The sequence below is a fragment of the Gymnoscopelus braueri genome (assembly GCF_963280865.1).
Source record: "Gymnoscopelus braueri genome assembly, chromosome: 22".
Classification (NCBI taxonomy): Eukaryota; Metazoa; Chordata; class Actinopteri; order Myctophiformes; family Myctophidae; genus Gymnoscopelus; species Gymnoscopelus braueri.
In genome coordinates this window covers 23,593,399-23,618,123 of record NC_137624.1, presented here as the reverse complement: position 1 = coordinate 23,618,123, position 24,725 = coordinate 23,593,399, and the positions used below count along the sequence as shown (strand labels likewise).

Here is a 24,725-nt window from a genome sequence, read left to right as displayed (position 1 = left end):
CGCCGCCTGCTGAAAATAGCTAACCTACAAGCTCACAACGCGTGCGACGTGTTGTGAGCTTGTAGGTTGGCTATTTTCGGCATGTGACGAAGCATAAATGAAATATTATTAGGTCAATTGTTTTGTGAATAATCTTGTGATTATGCCTGATGCTGTACACGTTTGAAAGTTTTTATTTTCTCCTTATATTTTTCTATTAGTTTATTTTGTGTACTGTATATTACAGTATATAACGTGTCAACAAATGTATGTATATTTTATACTTTTATTTATTTTCCGCATTAAAAGCTGTCCTAGGGACGTGCTTAACATTTGCGTAAGCTACCACGGTATTAAAACACAATGTGTATTTATATCTCCCTAATCAAATAAACCATAATAATACTAATAATAATACTAGCACCTCAGAGTCAACCGAACCGCACAGCAGAACAAGGGCCTCCTCATATCTTTTACTAGAAAAACTAGAGTGCTCCAGTTACCAGCAAACCTAGCCTATTCCAGCCTGTACACTTTTATCCACCCAGTCACACACTAGTGTGGAAGGTACAAAAAAAATATTTCCATGAGAAAACTAAAGTAACAGCACTGGGCTTCATCACTGTGGGTGTTCTTATGGCTCGAAGGAACGTAAAATGATAAGTCAATGGGTGAATGTATTCTTTATGCTCTAAGGAGAAATACAACTCCCACCATGTCATACGTATGAGTGAACTACTGTACCATAACATTCCCTCATATTCCTGGAGCAACATACACACTTCAGTCACATAGTCACAAGATACATGTGCATCCACTTAGGATATAGGAACAGGATAAATATTGTGCCCTGGACTTGCTCAAGCCTTAAAGTGTTAACAGAACAACTTGTAGAGTTGTTCTACACAAGCCACCTCAGAAAAATGTCTAGTCAAGCCAAGACTGTTTTTCTGTGCGTAATGATCCAAGGTGTTTCAAAGTTTATTTATCATAATCTCACTGAGTCCAAATTAATAATTCTTGCTACATTTGCTGCCTGCATGCATGGCTTTCAGGCGTTTTCAATTCATTGCACTAGTTTATTGGAACTGTCCTGAAGTGTCTGCATGTTAAGTGAATGTTTTCAAGAACATCTGTCAAAGAAACAGAAGATTTGTAAACAAACTTTTTTTTCTCCCCCCAGTGCTGGCAGCTGCAAATGCTCCTAATGGGTTAAATGCAGAGGATACCTTGCAGGTATGGTAAGGGTAATAAATACACTTCCCTTTACAAGTCCCTAAGGGTCGCTCTGGTTAGAGAGCCAGACCAGTTGTTCTTCTGTCCCGTTGTCTCTCCTTGTGAGAAGATCAAAACGCTCATTATGACTGCTGAATACGTTAAGGTGCCAGAAGACTGGACAGAGGTGGCAGTAAGTCACAGTTTTGCAAATAACAAGTAAGTCTCAAGTTCCAGGACAATTCCCAAGATGAAAAAGGCTAAAATAAAGTCACAAGTTATAGCGATCAAGTTAAGTCAAGAACCAAGTCCCTCCCTGACTTTTGGTAACAAGTGCAACACAAAGTTAAAAACTTTACTGTGATGAAAATGTGATTACTTTAGAGTCATATTGGCAAGTCTAAAGTCAGCAAATGAATGCCTTATGTGTGACTACTCGAGTTCAAGTCACAGTGAATAGCGTCCACACCTCTGGGACTGGTAAACAATAAAGACAAAAATGATTCCCTCACAATTGGGCTCTGCACATGCTTTCAGTCAGCAGAACTTCATCACACTCCTTATCTGCCTTTGTCTGTTCATCTCTCTCTGATCTCTCAGCATTCTACAGTCCAAGACACTTAAACCGCCATGTGCTCTGTGCACAGCTGTCACAGCATGGAAAGACAAGTTCCACACGAGAAAGTTACTGCACACGATAGCATTGAAATGCTTTCTTCATTCCATCATAAGTATGCATGCAAAAAACAAAAAAACAAAACCAAGACCCTTTTAAACATGGTTCTTCTTGGAATCATGATGAAATCTTCTACAACTGGGTAGCAGAAAGAAAACCAACCCATGATCTAGTTACTCAGAACAAGTTCTGCATCTTGTATGTCTGTCTACTTAATGTGCTAGAGGTTTTGCTTTGTTTCCTGAGTTTCAACCCATCTGTGAGGACATTAAACATCTATTCTATTCCAGCCAGGGAGCGATACACAGTATGTGTGTTTGCGTGTGTGCGTGTGTGGTGTGTGTGTGTGTGTGTGTGTGTGTGTGCGTGTGCGTGTGCGTGTGCGTGTGCGTGTGCGTGTGCGTGCATGTGTGTGTGTGTGTGTGTGTGTGCGTGTGCGTGTGTGCACGCGTGCATACAGTACGTGGGTGAGTGTTTGATAATAATGCCAAGGCAGAGCCTGGCATGGGAGACAGAGAGTTCTTTAAGCGGTGAACTGCGTCTGTCTGTCCACTCTAATCTGTGTTATTTGAAACATTGAAAGCAAGTTTGTAGAAGGTGCTGACACTCCCTAGCTCTGGCCATGGGTATTCGATCTTACAGATTCTTAACTTTTTCTTAATTTCAAGGACCCCCGGTTTGATATGACTGAGGCCATGGACCCCCATTTAATACGATTTTTATCTCTGACACCCCAGTCTACAGTATACTGTCAAATCCTCAGTGTTCATTTAATTCTGGACACTTACTGTACATGTACGGGTCCATTTGTACACGCTCAGAGTTACAGACGCATAAGAGTCTATAACCACGTGGAGAACCACTGCTCTATCACACTTTCCATTTCATCTGTATATCTGCTCTACAAATGTGGAAAAACAACGAAGGGCTCCCTTTCATGGATTTTTCAGGGCTACGATTCAGTTGTGATTCAGTTTCTGTTTTATAGAAACTCACATAAAAGGCAGAGAGAGAGAACATAACGGAGAGAGGCTCCTTTTTTTTTTCCACAGAGGGAGTCAACAGGAAAGCTCCATCCATTCCAGATCAGTGTTGTCATTTGTCTTGTAAGCGAAGGAGAAAGAGGGAAAATCCCAGCACGCGGCACATGGCCAGTGCCATGATTTCAATCTGCAAAGCAGCTCACACGAAAAGCAATCCCATCGCTTTCTTTAACCAATTAACCACTTGGACCCTAGTGTCCCTATTCTGGGGCTAACGTTCTGCGAAAATATCCAATCTACAAGCTCACTGTTGCTCACTGGATGATATTTAGTGTAGAGTAAAGGGGGGGGTAGCCTAGTATAGAGCCCTTGGGAATCAGGTCAACTAAGTATAGGGTTTAAGTGATAGGAACCTGGACCAGGGGAGATTTGGGATATATACGGGGACTGGGTGTGTTTGTCAATGGCAAGAAGCACATTTCCGTGAGTCAACGTATATTTGTGTTGCGTGTGTGCGTGTGTGTGTACATACTGTATGCGTGCGTGCGTGTATGTATGTATGTATGTATGTATGTATGTATGTATGTATGTATGTATGTGTGTGTGTGTGTGTGTGTGTGTGTGTGTGTGTGTGTGTGTGTGTGTGTGTGTGCGTGCGTGCGTGCGTGCGTGCGTGCGTGCGTGCGTGCGTGCGTGCGTGCGTGCGTGCGTGCGTGCGTGTGTGATGCTGCCGAGGTTCTTCATGCATGGTGTGTAAGGGCAGGTTTACTACAGAGTTGCTGTGTGTTCGACAGACTATTAAAGAGTCTATGGGATGTTAAGCCAGCGGGAAACCCAGGGCGACTCCATCTCAGTTACATCTAGCCTTGTTTAACAAAGAGCTTTTCTTTCTGGGCCTAAACACCGTACTCTCTCTCCGGGCAAAAAAATCATCCAAGTTTAAAGTCACACCGTTTTATTGGGTTCTAAACACTGACAAAATGGCGTGGGGCTTCTCTGGAGCGTGTACCTGCGAGTAAATCACTGGATACAGTGCACAGTAAAACTCCTCAGTGTTCATTTAACCCATTAAGACCGGGAACGCATCTGTATCATTTTTGGCTATTCAAAAATAGCAGATATACAAGCTCATAGCACGGCACCGAGTGCCGCGCTATGAGCTTGTAGATCTGCTTTTTTTTTTTTATCGTGTAAAATTTGTGCAAATCTTTGAATACATTTGTATTTTTTATATATTTTTCTAAAAACTGTTAGGATTTAGAAAACAATTTTTAGAATTGGCTTCAGGTCTTAATGGGTTAACTGAGGATTTTATTTCTCCATTACTGTTTGTTTACCCTCGTATGGAGTTGGCAACTACCTGAAAAATTCAAATTAGGAACACCCCCTTATTTCTAAGAAAAATAAGGGACGCCCGGGAAAAGATAGAAATCTCACTGTGTATATGTACAGTGTTTGTATATTATATTAAGCACTTGAACCCCAGCATCCATATTCTGGGGGGGGGGGGGGGGGGACATGAGCCAAAAATAGCAGATCTACAAACTCACAGAGATGAACTTATCAGTTCAATAAGGGACACGACTTTTAGTTTCCAAAAAAGGGATGATTCCTTATTTCAAGTACCTCCACCTCACAGGTACATATGCATGAATAACACACTGATGTTCATATGCACAAACCCACACATGCACACACACAAGACACACATATACACAGACATACACAGTAAAAACACATACATATTCCCTCCCCCCAACCCCACACACACTAATTACTCGCACACACACATTGACGTACAGTACATGCACGCACACACACATCCAACACTCAATCGCCCGCCCGCCTGCCCACACACACACCCACACACACTGGTGTTGTGTCAGCTACAGGGCTCTCCCAAGGTCACCCCGAAACCTGATCCACATCCCCCACACATTCCAGAGGCTGTTCCACTAACTAGGTAGGCCAACACATGCACTAAAACTATATTACACACACACACACACACAGAGAAAAAATGCACCGCATGCACAAAAGCTTCATACACATACAGAAGTTACTTCCAGTGGATAGTGTACCACCCCAACTTCACTGACAGCTTAACAGTAATCAATTTAACCACTTGAGCCCCAACATCGCTATAATGACAGAGAACGTGACATCACGTCACACCATTGAAAGTAAATAGCTGAAAACCTCACAAGATGGCGCCACCTCACCTGTCCATTGAACTCAATGGACGGGTGCGGGTGGGGCGGTCGCTCGTTCTGAATTCTGGGGGGGAAAGAGTGCACCAAGTACAGTGCCGTAACGTTTTACTAATTAAAGAGGGTTTAAGTGTTTAAAAAGCTTTCCTTAATTTAAGATTTCAACTGCCTAACCCCCTTTTTTGCAGTAGAAGTAGTAGTCTCTCGATTTAACTTCAGCGACACGTACTGTAGGTGAATCTTGATATGATGCCAGGGTCATTACAAACATGTATGGACAAATACATATCAAAAAATGTTTTCTAAATCCTAACGGTATGTTGCTATATCAGTGGTGCTCAATCATTTTCATGTCAAGGACCACCAAAATGATATGGTATGGTATTTGGCCGCGAACCCCTATCTCAAAATGTTTGTGCCAGGGACCCCCAGAAGCAAAAAATGTAGTACAAATGTTCGCCTTAAAAATATGTAAAATTTGCACACATTTTCAAGATTTTCCAAAAATAGCAGATCTAAGCTCATATGAGCTTGTATATCTGCTATGTTTTTTTAATAGCCCAAAGAAATCTATAAAAATGACACAGATGCGTTCCCACTCTTAATGGGTTAATAAGAGCAAGAAGAAGCAGTGATCTCTTGCGGTGACTATTATGTGAAGCATGATGCAGCAGCTCAATTAAATTCATAAATATAGGCTACAGCAGCCTAAACCAGTGGTTCTCAAAGTGGGGTTTCCTTGAGATCCTTCCAGGGGATCTCAGCAAAATTGAGGAATATATTTGAAAAATCTTGAAACATCTTGACAAATAGGGTCCCTGGCACAAAATCTTTTCACATGGGGGTCCACTGGCAAATATAAATTTGGGGGTCCTTGACATGTTTGAGAACTACCTAAACATTTATTCATGAGCTAGAACAGCAGAGAAAATGCACCACACTAAAGACTTTGCATTGGTTTTTCAATGCCGTTATTTGTTCGATCTCTCAATTGTTTCCAACTAGTTTTAGCCACTATATTGAAATCAGATTGGTGGGGGAACCATATCAACAAAAATATGTTTTTACAAATACAGCATAGTTAAAAGATCCCTATTTCATAAATGTAATGAGTAAATTGTTACCAACTGGCAAAATTGGTACCAAGGTTGGTACCCACGACAGTAAACTGTCTTTGTGCACCAAAAATATGAACTAGCTCACACCGCAACGCATTGTGAGCTTGCAGATCTGCTATTTTCAGCCACACAACACCGCCGCGCGACAAATCAGGCTTAACTCCACGGCACTGAGATGTTATTACATCTGTGGGCTGCAGGCCTTCATGTAGAATCTTCATCACGAGCAGCCGAAGACGAGTTGAGGAGGAAGGAGGAAAACACGGGGATAAGTTACTCCAGGTGGTCATGGTAAATCACCTCCTCAAAGGAGACATCTTCCCCAGTGGATCCAGAGTGCACTTTGACCCTGCGGGGGTCACCACCGAGCTGCTATGGAGCCATACATCAACCCCCATCCCACCACCCCGCCCTAACCCCTCTTAACCTCTATAGGCTTCAAAGGCCTCAGACACACTAGATATGTGCACGTGATAGACAGACGCGCACGCGCACACGCACACGCACACGCACACACACACACACACACACACACACACACACAACTATACTTGTGAGGACATAAATATCTCACAACGGCATTTATATGAATGCTGCTTTTGCATTTGTTTGCCATTTTTATCATAAAGCCTAAGTTTAATTGCACGCCGGTGTCGCTCACCCAGCCAATCTCACGCCCACACAATGCACACATACACACCCACACACTAGGGCATTCACAGAATAGTCGAATATTCGAATATCAAACCGACTATTCGACTATCAAACCACTATTCGATTATTCGAAAAAAAAAAAGAAAAAAAAATTAAAGTTTTTTTTTTTTTTTTTTTAAGATATATATATTTTTTTTTAGCTTTTCTAGAGCAGACACGCAGCTGTGAGCTCTGGTGTGACGTCAACTCGCATTCCTTGAGTCGAGTCATCAATGCCACTGAAAAAAAAAAAAAAAAAAAAAAAAATCTTTAATTTTTTAATTTTTTATAATCAAACCGAATAATCGACTATTCGAATACTTTTAGGTCGAATAATTCGAATACCATAAATCACTATTCGTTAATGCCCTACCACACACACACTGAGAGACATAATGGTAAAACAGTTAGATTGACTCCTGTCCTAATAACAATCATCCATGACCTTCACATTTCACACACATTATTCATACATGCACAAAACCATTGGGGTGGCATTGGCTATGCCAATTGGGAGCTGGAAGGTTCGATCGACACTTTGACTTGGCTGGCGTAGCGTTCCAGGCGCCTAGGCTCCAAAGTAGCCTGACAGCGCGTCGCAGGTTCGAGTCCCGATCCCGACGGCCTTTGCTGCATGTCACTCCCCATCTCTCCACCCATTTCCTGTCAGACTACTATCCTATCAATAAAGGCACAAAACCCCCCAGAAAATGTAAAAAATAAGAAAAGTGTCCCTGAACAAGACACTGAACGCCGGTGCATGAATGCGTACCGTGTGTAATTAATGTGTAATGATGTTTCATCGTTGCAAAAGTGAAGTACACTGTAAAACACTGTATTGAGCGCATGTTGGGGTATTGCATGTTGGGGTATTTTTTTATAAGGGGGTCAGAGGGGCACTTACATACTTGAAATTCATTCTCTGCATTTAACCATCCTAACTATCAGGAGCAGCGGGAGTCTTTGATAACTGCCCTGGGAGCAGTTAAGGGGTTAAGTGTTTTGCTCAGGGCCACATAGACTGGGCAAGCCCCAAGGCCCAAGGGTTGAATCAGCGACCTTCTGGTTCACCAAACTGCCTCTCTACCCATGCAGCTGGTACATCCTTTTTCCATGCATATATGGCTGTAATATACAACATCAATTAATTAGATTAACATTAATATAGTTAGATCGGAGGGCTCAGTTATATTAAAGTCACATGGACACTGACCCCTTTTGAAAATATAAGATTTGGGGTTACAAATTATAAATTATAAAAAAGATTCAAACATTTTCGATATTATATAAGCATTTAAAAAAATAGCAGTTGTACAGGCTCACAGCACGGCACGAATTGACGCACTACGAGCTTGTACATCTGATATTTTTGAATAGCCGACGTGTAAATGGATGAAGTGGTTAAGATAGTCTTAAGAGAGACACACACACACACGCGCGCGGGCACACATACGCATGTTTCACATACAGCCCTCCATTCATCTGCCTGATCCCTCTAAACTGCTTCACGTCCAGCAGGTCATCGGTTTCCACGGTAAGGCCTCCATCAACCTGTTCTAGGTTTTCTGGTCGTGACCAGAGTGCTTTTACGGAGGAGGTTCAACTCCAAGGTTCAAACACCTGCGGAGTTAATGCCCCTGCAGATGTACGGAAAGTATGGAATGTATGGAAGAGCCTCCCTCCACCCAACCCAACCTCAGACAAATGGCTGTCAGCAACAGCACTAATCAGATTAGCACTGTTGCTCGGTTAGTTCAGATTCTGAACTAAATTATTATGCTACTGTCAAGTGACTGAACACACACACACACACACACACACACACACACACACACACACACACACACACACACACACACACACACACAGTGTACAAGTGTGTAACCACAGATTGCCAAGTGTGTATTTGTCACACACTGTACATTAGGCTTCTACATTTACCCATCCTAACAATAATTCCATTACTATGCCATTCATACGTGCCCAGCGCCCGAGAAGAAGTTAGAGGTTAAGTGTCTTGCTCAGGGACACTTTGACACTTTGACTGGGTGGGCTGTATAAATAATAGTAAAAAACAAACAAACAATTAAAACAATTTTGAAAAACTTAATTGAAGAAAAAAACAAGGGTTTATGGGACAAACAGGACAGGATTTGGGATTCAGGACAACTGCTCAGCATCAAGGACTGTCTAGAATTATTTGGGATGGGACATCTGGTTACCCAAGTTGTGCGAGAAGGCTGCTTCTGCAGGTTGCATTGTTTGGCTATAAAAATAAAATGTACAAATTCAAGAAAGGCTAAATGTTATCTAATTTGATCTACAGTTTTCTGATGTTATACTGAGAAGCGATACATTAGTGAAATGCCAAAGAACACCCCTTCCCCCCCAAAAAGTTAAATATTTCAGGGCTTAAGTGGTTAAAACCATTAAAAGACAACACTTATGCCATATCATGATATTATGATATCCAAAATCATATCACTATATCAATATAATATCGATACTGCACATTGCCCAGGCCTAAAGTGTGGACTGTAAGCTACAGATCAGTCATTCCATGCATTATAGTAAATATTATGACATCGCTAGGAACATACTATACTGTATATCATTAAATGCTTTTACCAGGACACTACTTTGCATGTTCCTGTTCACTTATCACACAGAACACCTTTAGCCAGAGGCTGAACAGACAGATACACCCCCCCCCACACACACACACACACACACACACACACACACACACACACACACACACACACACACACACACACACACACACACACACACACACACACACACACACACACACACACACACACACACACACACACACACACACACAGTGCTCAACAGTACAAAACCCCTTGTTTCATGCCAGCACCAACAACACCTGTTGTGTCTATCAGCGTGTGTGTGTGTGTGTGTGTGTGTGTGTGTGTGTGTGTGTGTGTGTGTGTGTGTGTGTGTGTGTGTGTGTGTGTGTGTGTGTGTGTGTGTGTGTGTGTGTGTGGGGGGGGGAGATTTTATAAGGGGGTCAGAGGGGCATTTGCCAACCCTGATTGGCCATCCCAGCTCTTTCAGCCCTCGTTTTAGTTTATTTTAAACTTTAATTAGACTAATTAACAAAATGATTACCGTAGATACATGACATGTAATTGTGTGTTTTTTCAAATATATTTTTTGCCATCATTGTTAAGATTTACTGTATCATAGGATAGACCTTTATGTGTTTGACCGGTACATATACTGATTCACTCTCATCTGTGTAAGCATACTGGTATATATATTCTCTATGTTTCTAATAAACTTTAGACCTTGTCGTGTGATACTGCCTGGTGTCATCTTGTTCTCCGAGCCCGCTGCCTGCTTACTGAGGAATACTCAACTGAATCATCACTTACCACCCAAAATATAGCTCAGTGCATTCCAAACTCCCACATTCCTCAACTCTGAGACATTTTACATTACAGTCATTTAGCAGACGCTTTTATCCAAAACGACTTACAATAAGTGCATTCAACATAGGTAGGCAAGAAAACTACTAATCACTTAAGTCTTAAGTGCATTCTCTTCTAAAACAAGCAACTAAGAGTATACCTAGTGCTAAGGTAAAAGTGCAATATATCAGCTACCTACTTTCTAAAGACTAAACACCTATTTACAAAGGTACAGATGTGCCAAACTTCTACAAATAGAAAAGGCACAACATTTTTTACCTGTCCTGAATTATTGAACAATATGCAGGATCAAAAGGTAGGAAGCTTCAATTCATCGTATATATACGGCAGGGTTCATTTACGTCGTTGACTGAGTGTTTGACACATGCTTAATTTAGTTAGAACGATGTGTTACCGACATGATATGTTGCTACATGCGCATGCAGGTGCAGTTTTATGTTATGTTGTTTGGCTGTAGGCCAGTGGTTCCCAACCTTTTCTGGATCAGGGCCCACTTGAAAAAGTTGAGTGTTCGCGGCCCACCCGTGTGACCACTTCACATGGCAGCTGACTTGAATTTTCAGAGTATAATGTGTTTTAACGATCAATCAATCCATTGTGTTCCGGCTTGGATCAATGGAACTAACGTTGTATACTTTAAGTTCCTATTTATTGGTATCACAATGAAAAAAAGGTTTCAAGGTTTTAAACATATATATATATATTCTATATATAATATAATAATATAATAAAATCTTAGTGTTTTGCCAATTATTATGGTGGCCCACTTGTAATATTCACATGGTCCACCAGGCAGTGGAGTAGCGCAAAATCGCGGGGCCCCGACGCAAGGACGGGGGGGCGGGGCCCTTTCGCAAACGGCAATGGAGATGGTACGGTGCGGTAAATGCCCCCCACCCCCACGTGGGACCCCCCCGCGGTGCGTCGCTTGCTACCCCTCCGCTACGCCACTGCCACCAGGGCACATCATCTCTGAGGTCATGTGATCACGATGCATCGGTCAGCTTTTTCAGATTCCCTTCTGATTGGCTACGATTGGCTTTCAAAGTTTGGGCTCGTTTGGGCCCCTCCAAAGTGGAAGTGGAAGTACTTCTGTGGCCTACTGGTGCGCATCTAAGGTTTGGCACTGATTGGTTTTCAGTGATTTGCTTGTTTAGCCGCGCGCGCGCACGCACGCACGCACGCACGCACGCACACACACACACACACACACACACACACACACACACACACACACACACACACACACACACACACACACACACACACACACACACACACACACACACACACACACACACACACACACACACACACACACACACACACAAAATAAAAACTTGCAAAAAATTGCTTATATACAAGCTAAAAGTACCTCTACTTCTTCCAAAATCACAGGTGCTTTCCTGCTCTCACAAAGTGCACCTACCGTGTACAAACACACAGACACACACACTGACACACACGTTTGTATTTCTATACTTGTGAGGACCTCCACATTTTAAGATGGCAATTTTATAAATGGCATTTTTACCATTTTTTAACCCTAACCCTAAAGTGTCATGCACCGAAAATGCACGATCTACAAGCTCACAGTCACAACGCGTCGCACAGCCACCTAACCTCTAAATGCCTAATAATCCTATAACCATAACCCCAGAATGAATTGTTTCCTATTCGTAAGCCTCTAACTCCCCAAACATCTTTTAATGATAAAAAACAACCATTTCTGTTGTGAGGACCAGGAAAATTGTCCTCACAATGTCTATTTCTTAGATTCTGCTATACTTGTGGGGACATTAACCCATTAAGACCGGGAACGCATCTGTGTCATTGTTTGCCACGCTATGAGCTTGTAGATCTGCTATTTTTGGAAAAATCATGAAACTTTATGCAAATCTCTGAATATATTTTTTAAAGCGAACATTTGTCAAATATTTTGTTCCAGGGACCTCCAGAAGCAATGATTTGAGTTACAAATGTTTGCTTTAAAAATATATATATTCAAAGATTTGCACAAATTTTCACGATTCCCCCCCCCCAAAAATAGCAGATCTACAAGCTCATAGTGCGGCACTCGGTGCCGCACTATGACCTTGTATATCTGCTATTTTTGAATAGCCAAAGAAATAGAAAATGACAGATATGCGTTCCCAGATTGAATGGGTTAAGGTCCTCACAAGTATAGCAATACAAGTATACACACACACACACTCGCACACACACACACACATGCGCACGCACGCAGGCACGCACGGGCTGCAAACTGGCTGGGCTCCCATGCCCCACCACTGGAGCAGCACATCTGCCCAGGGATCAGGTTGTGTTTGGGGAACCCAATCCACATCCTGACAGGAAGCAGCTCACAGGAGGCTGAAGGCCCTGCCTGGGACCCACAGTACACAGTCCAACCCTCACTGTTGATTTAACCACTTAAGCCCCGTAGCAGACTTCGTCGTACGACCGCGTCGCACAAAAATAGCCCGATCTGCAAGCTCACAACGTGTCTCATCGAGATGCATTGTGAGCTTGTAGATCCCTTTTTTGTGTGCTATTTTTGTCTATTTTTGGGGGTTAGGGTTAACTCTCCAAGTTAGAAATGGATAAATTGTCACTAAAGATTTTACTGTGTACTGTTTTTGCTCATTCTCGGCTACGTAGACATTCCAAATCAGTGTTACTTTAAATCTAAGAGTTAAGGGTTGATTTCATTTGATTCAGAACAAAAAAAAAAGGATCCTCTACCCCCATTTAACCTTCTGACCTTATTTTACGACACATAGGGTCTATGTAATAAAGAGATGCAAATGTGCATACAAAATTTGTCCTCTAAATTTTGAATGAGGACATGCACCGTAATAAATCCCTAACTCACCAAAAGGTCAACGGTTTGGCCCCTGGCTTGCCCAGTATAGGTTTCGAAGTGTCCCTGAGCAACATACTTAACCCCTAATAAGAAAACACACATCATAGCCACCTGAGCAGCCATCAGCTGGGTGGGGGGCCCCAGGGACCAGAAAATACTCCTCCTTTCCTTTACACTTACTTTCGCTTGTATGTTGCAGAGAATTACCCCCAATTAGGGCTGCCTGCAACTATTGATTATTTTGTTGGCAGTTATTCTGATTAATGTGATTGAGAAGCAAATTTAGTTTTATGTTTTATATATCAACAAATCGATTAGCCACTTAAGCCCTATTTTATCCTTCATCGCACAACAGTGTCGTGAAAATCTACAAGCTCACAAAGATTTTTGCCACAATGACATCCCCAAGATAGAAATTTATTATTAATCTATTATTTTATCAAATCATAAATGTGTATAATCAATTAACTCTAACCACAAGGCCACTAAGCAGGTAAAAAAAGTGAAAATACTGCTTTTCTTTACAATGACACTTACTGTGCACCACATTTACCTCTTATCTGATCTCATAAATGCCAACTCCTTTAGTTCTAAGGCAAGGCAGTCTTTCTTAAAAGACATTCGTTTCCTCATTCTGCACACAAGTGAACTACAGGAACAATCGTATAAATGCCAGAAAATTAGTGTATGATCCCAGGGGATTGGTCATAAAAATGTCTCTTGGGCCTTCTGTGACCACAGGGAATGAAATCACCCCACAGAGAGAGAAGCATTTTGTCCTCTCTGAGCTCTGTTGATTCTGCCCATCACTCCCAACAGTCAGAGAAGGATCGTGGTAGCGTGACCTTGTTGTCAGCCGTCTACATTTCTCAGTCTAAGGCTGAGAGAGAGACATTAAGAGCTCGTATTTTTAAACAGCCACTCTCGGTATGTCAGTCGGTCTCCTGGCTGCCACGTAACGCGTGCCATCTTGCCGTCTCAAATGATACGGGATGTTTTGTTCATTTGAATTGGATATCAGTGTTTTAAGTGATGGCTTATTGTGGCCGAGGCTTTCTCCTTGACTGGCGGTAGGTACTCATATCATCGCCCACGGCGCCAGTAGACTAAGATTTCACAGTCACTCAGCAGTTCTGTCTACCAAACATGGGACAAAGTAGGAGAAAATGCCAATATGAAGGAAGTGGCTTGTCATTTCTCGGCACAGACAGCAACGCAAGACAGACAGCTTGACTTTGACTTACAGTATATGGTCTTTCTATCTTCTACAAAGAAAACAGAAAAATTGCTGGTGAATCTCTCTCTCTGAGAGGTTCTATTTTCAGTTGCACACCATCAACATAAAGAAACAGGTGGTAAATTATCCACACTCTCTAGATTTATGAGCAGCCTCCCATGTGTTTTATCCATTTGGGAGGGAGACCCTTGAAAGATCAGTCCCATGCAGGGCACAGAAGATGCAGAAAATTCAAGGGGAGGCTAAAGTGTGATTTATACGTCGCTGTATGCCCTCGCGCTGAAAATAGTGGATCTACAAGCTCATATCGCGTTTGCTTTGCGACGCATTATGAGCTGGTAGATCAGTCATTTTCAACGTGGGACATTGTCATACGATGCTGTATAAATTACTCATGTGGCAGTAGACTGAGACATTGGGCAGAATTGAAGTGAAGCAGTGGGACTGAAGAAGTTTGCTCCATTTCTTTGAGCCGGTCCACATTTTCAATGCTTCTAGTTCTTCAAAGACTCGGCAAGATGTGCTTTGAACAGTATAGGAGAAAATATGAAGCACGGGACCTTGTGTCTCCCAACGCATTTCATTTTGTCAATCTGCCAATCTGACTACAAGAGTCTTGTGTATGCATGATGTGTACTGACTAACACACTGGCCTTAGTCTGGATGAGAAGTTAAGAAGTTTTAGTTGACACAGTCCCCACAGAAGACATTCTCTGACTCCACATTCATCATCCACCAAAGTATTTCAAGACAAACTGTGAAAAACTGACCTGCACCAACAACTGAATGGTCTTTCAAGGCTGGCCTTGATTCCCGATGCACTTTAGGTATTTGGAATTTTTGGTCCATAGTGCATGAATATCAAAACCTCAACACAGCATTCCAAGATGAAGTATGCAGTACATCAAAGTTGTTGTTTTGTCGTGTACTTTTTCATATGATACACTGCTACTTACGGTTATTTTCTACATCTGTTATGACACGTAATGTGACAAGTGGGCTTACTACTGTATATATATATATATATTCAACTATACTGATACTGCCTGGTGTCATATTGTTCTCTGATCTTGCTGCTTGCTCACAGAGGAATACTTCAACTGAATCATCACCCACCATCCATATTAAAGGAATACTCTCAGGACCACATCCAAGGTCTACTAAGTTCACAACTATTTGGTGTGAGAACGTGGGAGGCCAAACTGAGGTAAGTCACTTTTTGACATAATACAATACAGTAGATCATTGCATCAGAGGTAGGCCAGTCACAATTATTACATAATCACCTGATCACAATTACTTGAGATAATCGCAATTATTTTTGCATAACGGATATAATCCAGTATGAAAAATGTTCATACTTCTTTTTTTTAATGCGGAAATAGCAGATCTACAAGCTCACAACGTTGTGAACTTGTAGATTGTCTGTTTCAGGTATTAAATTTTTTTTTGGTTTATTTGTCATATCTGCGGTGTGCAATGTGTGCGGTGTGTGTTCCAATTCTCAATGCCAAAACACAATTAAATCGTTAAATCGCAATTATTTGTGGTACAATTAATCATCAAGTAAAATGTCATGATCGTCACAGCCCTGACCAGAGGTTTCAGAAGGTGTTCAAGATCTTGTCATTTCACTCCCTCAAAACAACAACTAGAAATGGTAGCTGAGAAACATCTTCAAATCCACTGTAGACTGATGGCTAAAGCCTCATTTACACTTCACCGTCCTATGCTGGAAAATAGCAAATATGCAAGCTCACAGCGCGTCTCATTCGAGACGCGCTGTGAGCTTGCAGATCTGCTAGTGTAAATGGGGCTATAACACAGCACAATCAGTGGAATCAGGATGTGTGGAGAATGTAAACACAGTTTAAGGGAAAATAGTTATCATATCAGAGACACTGATCTGATCTGAAAGAGATCTGTGTGTGTGTGTGTGTGTGTGTGTGTGTGTGTGTGTGTGTGTGTGTGTGTGTGTGTGTGTGTGTGTGTGTGTGTGTGTGTGTGTGTGGACTCACAACATCCAACAGATTGTGAGATTGGTTTTACAGCTTGACGCCCAACTGTGTTCTTAACAAGTGTGTGACGACTGAGCACTTGTGCTCAGGTCAAGCCCATCCGTCCAGCAGCACCAAGCACTACTGCCACAACCACAGGTTCATTGTTATTTATGGCAAAACTAATTGGACTGTCAAAAACAAAGGAAATTATTGTTTTGTTCATAAAACTGGCACATCCTAAAAGAAAACAACAACCATGAGACAGATCATGATGTTGAGGATATTAGAGATGACTATGCTGAAACTAAATCAAGAGGCTTTGTAACTTTGGGATCCAAGTGATGCTCAAGGGGCAAAATCTTCATATTCACATGGAAGATGATGATTTATGTTTGTATTGTCTTCTTTCTTTTATTTACTTATTTCATCTTTTCATTTTTTCTATTAGTCTGATTCTATGGTTAGTTGTTGCCTTGGTCTTGTATTTGAGGTATGTACCGTTCTTGTTTTAGGTTAGTGTTACAGTAAGTGTGAACTCTGCATAAACTGAAAATGAAAATAAAATGATAACGATAAACGATAAGGTGATTTGACACACTGCTATGAACAGTATTTATATTAGAAAAATCGCTCAGCTTCTCACAACAACAACCAAATCTAAAAAAGTGTATGATTTATAATTGGTTGCGCATTGTGTCTCGCACCATAAATAACCAATGTACAAACTCACACGTGGCGAGCTGCGATGTTTTGTGAGCTTGTAGATCTGCTATTTTCGGTGTGCGACAATGTGCGCAAACCAAGTATAAATCAGACATTATGGGCCAATGACTCTGTTGACATTTCATTGTAAAAGACAACTGGATGTCTATCTTAAAACAATTCAAAACATAACTGTGGGGGGAGGAGCAGGCAGAGGACAGGCCAGTTGAACTTACACATGCTCACATGCTACTCCCCGCGGAGATGATAATAGCTTTTGCCCATCATAAATACCAGAGGGCAAAAAATAGACAGCCAGCCGCACAGCGAGCAAAACCAACTTCTCACCCAACTACTGACGTGCTCAACCTGCAAACCACTCCATGAAAACATGGCTCTATACTCTAAAAAGCCCTGGGAGGTGGGACAAATGCAACTCTAATACATCATTAAGTACCTACATTACTTTTGAAATAAGTCCAACTGGATATGCTATACAGAAACCCTCCACAGCAGTTGCTAAAGGAAAATGTACTGTATAAACATGTGATAACGACAAAGTATAGTAAATTCCAAGTTAGTTTGATGTTACGTTTTAGTCATTGTATACTGAATAAAACTAAATGACTAATTACAGGTCACCATTCTTACACACGGAAAAATCCTGAGTATCATTTTAAATCAACTGTGAGGATTTTGCAGTGTAGTGACATATGATATAACAGCGTAGACAAGAGAGTGCAGACAGAGGCATCAGAGACAGACAGACAGACAGACAGACAGATAAACTCACCATCAGTGCCACGGTTCAGCCACGCCAGTCCAGTCACCAGGAGGATGGTCCGCCAGGCCAAGTCGCGATGCCACCACACCGCCACCATCCTGCCAGCGCTATAGTCCAAGTTGCCTGTCCTTCGGGTAAAATCCCTGAGATGCTGCCCACAGCAAACACACACACCCGCGCAAAGAGGGGGCGTGAGACTGTGTATTGGCGTGAGTGAGTGAGTAGAGAGGGAGTGAGTGAGCGCTCTAGTCTTTCTGTGCCGCTCTCTCTCTCAGGAACTCCCTACAGCGCACACACACACCCTGCAGCCTCCAGACCTACTCCACACTGACAGCCTGGGAGAGAGACAGACAGAGAGAAGGGGGGGGGGAGAGAGAGAGAGAAGGGGGAGGAGGTTGTCACTTAGTTGCTCTCTCTCGCTGTGCTATTTGGCCAACCCTGTCTCTCTGACCACTTCATGGGGCAAACAACAGAACAGCTGAGCTTTATGTGCATGTGTGTGCGCACAGACAGACAGACAGACAGACAGACAGACAGACAGACAGACAGACAGACAGACAGACAGACAGACAGACAGTATGACCAGAAAGGAGGACAGAGAGTGGCAGAGGGGCACCAGGGATGAGAAGGGGGCATGGGTGGGTGTAGGTGTAGGGGGTCCTGGGTGAGGCTGTGGGGGGGTCTGGGTGGGGTGTGAAAGACCGCAGAGAAAAGCATTATGAACCTCAGGCAGTGGCACACAAAGTAAAGCATGTCGGGAGAACAGAAATGTAAAGCCTGATTTACTTTGTTGTGCGTCGGCTTTGCGTGCCGAAAATAGAGATCTCACAACAACATGTTCTGAGCTTGGAGATCGGGTGTTTTTGGGGTGCGACACCGTCGTGTATAAGTTCAGCGGCAAACTGCCTCCAGGCCAGCCAATGTTAAAACACGCAGGGGATACAGGCATATATCCTACCTACCGTGAGTGCGTTGTCTTGTGTGAAGCCTGTCTATGTGTGACAGCTGTGTCGGAGCTCATTACGGAATGCTTCAACAGCCATGTTGCAGAGTGAAAACACACACACACACACACACGCCTCCAGAGTTACAAACAGGGATCAGCCCATCACACGTCAGGTGATTAGAACTCACACCTCCAGGCACCGCCGTAGTTCCACTCACCCTAATCCAGAACACACACACACACACACACACACACAGACAAAACAATGTCTGTGTGTGCGCATGCAAATACACATGCCTGTGTGCAAATACAATGACACATGAAGGCAAGCGCACACGCATATTTGACAAATTAATGTGCGTGCGTATGTGTGCATGCAAACACACATACACATACATGCAAGCGCGCGCACACACACGCACACACACACACAAAAAACTTGACAATGGGACAAATTCCGCCAGTGAAAGTCTCATGTGGGTTACAAGTTAAGAGGATTAACTAAGCTATTAGCCAGATTACATCAAGTCTACAAGGGCACCCACACAAAACACCAAACAGCCGAAAGATGACTGAATTCACACATGAAGTCCCTGTGAGAATATGAGAAGATTTGTGAACGCGTTGATTGGCCGCATGTTTTCACTCATTCCAAATGGTGGGCGGTGTGCGAGAACGAGAAGCAGAACAAAAGTAAAGTTGGACCGTGTTAAAAGCTTTAACAGGGAGGTAAAAACAACAACAACCTGACAGTAGACGACACCAAATGGGCTCCTTCACCCAGCACCTGTTACTCCCCAGAAGGCCTGATCGACTGCCTGGGTGGAACAACAGTTCCCAGAACCCCCTTCTTCTCTCCTCTGGTCTTCCACCACCAGCCCCCCTTGGCTGTCACTACTGATTTGCAGTGGTGGAAAAATAACTCAATTTTTTTTTACTTAAGTAAAAGCATCAATACCGCAATGTAGAAATACTCTGTTACAAGTAGGAAGTCTGGAATTCAAAATGTACTTGAGTAGAAAAGTATTGGTATCAAAATGTACTTAATGTACCAAAAGTAGAAAGTACTCATTATGCAGAATGTCCCGTTTCAAGTTTTCAAATGTATGGAAATCTTTTGAAACTAGCAGATCTACAAGCTCACATTGTGAGCTTGTAGATCGGCTATTTTCAAATAGCCAAAGTCTAAATAGGGTTACGTTTTGTAATAATAATCAAAATCTACAAAGCATCTACAGCAGTAACTAAAAGGTTTCAAATAATTGTAGTGGATTAAAAGTACAATATTTGCTTAAGTACAGTACTTGAGTAAATTTACTTAGTTACTTTACACCACTGCTGATTTGCACATTGCTATGGATTTTATCCATCTGTATCTCCTACTTCGTCATGCTAAAAACAGCCAATCTTCAAGCTCACAGCTTGCAGATCTGCTATTTTTGAAAAAAACGTTTGAAAGTGAAAGTGGTTAAGTCTGTCTGTGGGTTTTATAAATATTGAACCAATTGAAAAGTATTAACATGGATCCAAACTTCATTGGATCCATCGTTACACACAGGTTTTGTTTGTCCAGTTCCTGAAAGGTTTTGGACATGCAAGGTTTCCACCCGACAGCGACGATACGTAATAATAAGTCAGACTTATTATTGAGCACGAGTTCATGGGGAGAAATGTGAATGGGTCAGTGCACCTCACACACCCTTCTGCGCTCCATCAAACGCCCAGCGTGAAGCCATGCAGCAGTCTGCCTTCTCAGGGCAGCCAGCCTTCTGAGCTCCAGTGGTGTAAAGCACCGTTTCCCAAACAGCGGGTCGGGACACAAATTTAGGTTGCAGACCCATTTTTATGAGTTACGACTTTATATCCATTTTTATTTTTCTCTTCACATTTTTTTACAGAAACATATTCAGAAATTAAAAATATATTTAAAAATGTTTCAATAGAATTCTATAAATAAAAAAGAAATTCAGAAAACTTAAAAAAACGTGAATGAAAATAGCCGATCTACGAGTCTGCGACCCAAAAATGTTTGAGAACCACTGAACACCCAAAATGGATACAGAAAACACTGTTTTTTCCCTTCTTTTGATTTATCATCAATACACAATGCTGGTCAACAAACGTTTAGAACATGCAATAATATGAGATTTAAGCAAGATGGTTGATGTTGATCCCTCTCACAACTGATTACGATAAACGTAATCAGAAACTTTACAAGTTACAAGACGTCATGGAAATGAGTCATGTTTCTGTTTGAGAAGAGGCCTGTGTGAGCAAAAACACCTTTCATCACGCAGGGAGAGGAATGGGTTGGATGTCTGTGAAAGATCCCTGCTAACCTGTGAAACAAAACGCTGTGGCGGAACCCAGATGATGGAATTACAACGGGCAGCGGTGGAATGCGTGTCATGAGCGATGTTCCACCCTTGGCCACACTGACCCTCAGCTCTGTGAAATTAAGGGGATTTTCAGCAGCTCAGTAGTTAAACCAGCCATCATAGAATCTTGGAAAGCTGTTTATAACCGTGGCAACACAGCTGTCTGCTGCAAGCGGTCCGATCAGGGTGCAACAGTTGAGAAAGTGTGACATCATTAACATCGTGATCATCAACAACATCATAATCAATCTTGATCTTCATAATCATCATCATCATCATCATCATCATCATCATGATCATCCAGCCAGACAATGATTTGTTTCTTCCCTCTTTTGAGTAGTCAACTTTATATTTCTCACTGTAAAAATTATGACATCTTACTTCGCATAACGTTCTCAGGCTCCTTTTTATTACAAGCCATAAGATATTACAGTATAATCAGCAAACCATAATTGATTTGTAGATACTGATGTTTACAACAGTAATGTATAGGACTAATTATACTATAAGAACAAATGTGATTTGTATTCTATGCTTAAGTTGAAACCTAATTTAGTACTTGCTGATTATTTGTACATTTAGCAAATATTTATAAGCTGGCATATTGATCTGTTTTATTTTTGTATTATCATTATACATATACTGTATATTTTTTTGTAAATTAACACACACACACACACACACACACACACACACACACACACACACACACACACACACACACACACACACACACACACACACACACACACACACACACACACACACACACACACACACACACACACACACACACACACACACACACACACACACACACACACGATCTCTGGGATGACTGCATATTGTGAGATCCCACACGATCCCCTGCATTCAAGGGCATTTCTCCCACAGCTTCCACATCTCCCCCCCAGCAGCGTCTCAGTCCTCCCAGAGAAAGAAACACTCTGATGAATATGCAGGATTCACACAATAGGAGGGACAAGCCACTCTGCTGGGACTGATGCTTTGAACTCTAAACAGAACGGCAAGAGGGAAGAAAAACTTCATTGACGAGGAGCAAAAAAGACAGTCACAGCAAGAGTCTCTCCCTCTCTGTCCCCGTCACTCCGTCCGTCCGTCTGTCTGTCTTGCCAATACGCCACCTCTCCCTCTCTCAGAATGGGGAGATATGTGGAAAATTATGAGAAAGATCTTTTGATTGAAATGTCGAACAAACAGCAATAAACAAGTGGAGCGAAGATAATGAGAACCCATCGATTCTACAGCTGGACTGACATGCTTCAATAACCTTTACAAAAAAACAGTAAAGCACGATTGTTCGTCGTGCGAAAATAGCCAATCTACAAGCGCACAATGAGTTTGCAGATCTGCTATTTTCGGCACTTGACACCATTATACGACAGATTATGAGTTACGCATTTACCCGTGTATTGTGGTGCTTTAGATAAATACAGAGGGGAAAAAAGAGAAACAAGTTGATGTTGGAGATAGTATAATTGTAAATCACAGAACAGGCCTCAGAAGACGGGGACACGTCTTCATATATTTCAGTCAGACAAACTGTGCTGTTGATGCCAATTTAAAATACAAGAACTTAGATTTTTGTCCTGACAGAACTGTCAGACTCCAGCTAATGAGGAGTCTACAGTCTGCACCAAACAGACCTTGAGAAGAGAACACTGAGAGGGAGAAACCACTCAAATGACTTTGAAGAGTCTTCCTCCCCCAAGAAACGATAAGGAGGGTTTGCATGATCATCCTGCTTAAACCCATCAGAATCTGACGTGCGTGCAAGCCAGGGTCAAGCGTCGGATTGTAATTTGGAGTGAGGCCAGGCTAAGAGTTTCAAAAGCCAGGTCATGTTAACATGAATACAACGGAAGGTCAATAACGATCTTGCCTGATTGGAATCAGAGTTGAGAAGTCTGTTTTGCATTTTTTATTCATACTACTCAAACTCTAACTAGCATCTCTATTCTGGGGTGAACGTGTGGCATTTGTGACGCGTTGTGAACTTGTAGATCGGCTATTTTCAGCCAAGAGATTTGGTGTGTAGAGCCGATCCCAGTGAACTAAGTACCAGTTTACTAAATACAGAGGGTATAAGAAGTTAAAAACCTGGAAATAAATACTCGATGTCAATTTATTTAACAGTATTTTTCTACCAAATGATTCCATATATAGTATGTGTCATCTGTCTTCGTGTCACTCATCAACTGACCTTTCTGACAGAAATTAACTGCCATGACTTTCCTGGGTGCTAAAACCCTGTGTTCCGCACAATGAAAGTAGTACATCGTGTGTATCCACATACTTGACTTTGCTGCCTATATATTTGCATAAAGATGTATAGTGTAATAGGTAATAATTAAGTTGGATGCAGGTTGGGTGTTGAATGACTCTGTCCCGCAGACTTCCTGTGGGCTGAATGCCAGAGTTACAGTAGGTCGTAAATGTCATGATGTTTGTGATGCTCGTAAACATTTCACCTCAACACAGCTCCAAGCCAGGCAGGTTCCGTAACATTAATCTCAACTTTCTTACAAAAACACACAGAAAACAAATAATAACCTGAATAAAAAGACCAGAGAGGGTTTTCAAAAAAATTGCCAGTCTACAAGCTCACAATGCACTTGTAGAATTGTTATTTTGGCTATAAAAAAAAGAAAACATTAAAACTATTTTTGCATTATACTGGGGTCTCCCTACTCTATACTCTCTATAAAAATAAATATAATGACAAGCCCAAAAAGGGACGCCAGGTTGAAAGAGGTTAAATATACACAATGGTGTAAAATATTCTACTATTCTAATCAGCATGTCAAACAAATCAAGTACACACATACAGTACATTGGTCATTGAGGTACTGTACACTTCGTATGACTCAAGCTATATGTCAGCGAATTCAATTTGGATTACTTATTTTAATTGACCTTTTTTTGTTTGTTTGTTAAAGTGTGGTAATCTGGGTGAGAGCAGCACATTCTACAGAGCCCAGAGGAAGTGCCTGGGCGAGACAGTGACTCAGCCCCTCATACGCTTACAGTGTAAGTAGTGTCAGCGGTGCAGCAAGTGGGCGATCCGCGCAGCTGTAAAACGCGAAATGAGTCTTTGGCGTGGCCGAGACTACTGAAAGTTATGACATAGCTACGTCTGAGGGCATTTTAACTACACAGGCCTAGGTTCATTTTACGGCCTCCAGACAATCTTCCTAATTGATTTATGACCTTATATTTTAAGAAAATAGACTTGCCTCACTCGCTCCCAACACAAACAATGCCATGTTGTTGAATTGTGGAGGTAGGAGTATATCTAGTGTGAGTAGTACTGTCAGAAAAGACCGGCATTGCCTGCCTTTTGGTTATTACTCCATTTGCTCTGTAGGGGGGTGCATTGATTCTTAAAACGTAGACAGGTAGAGGGGTGGAGAGTTTTTCAGTCTGAAGCATAAAGAGAGAAATTCTATCTTC

At 42.0% G+C, this 24,725-nt stretch overlaps 1 protein-coding gene across 1 annotated transcript in view; it reads right to left on the bottom strand.

Moving 5' to 3' along the window:
- LOC308079098 (bone morphogenetic protein receptor type-1B-like) overlaps nucleotides 1-18,066 on the bottom strand; it is a 32,322-nt gene extending 14,256 nt beyond the window's left edge. The window contains exon 1 of the mRNA XM_080420449.1: nucleotides 17,937-18,066. Coding sequence (XP_080276575.1) covers nucleotides 17,937-18,024 — 88 coding nt within the window. The 5' untranslated portion in view covers nucleotides 18,025-18,066. The remainder of the gene's footprint in view (nucleotides 1-17,936) is intronic.
- Nucleotides 18,067-24,725: the final 6,659 nt, after the last annotated feature.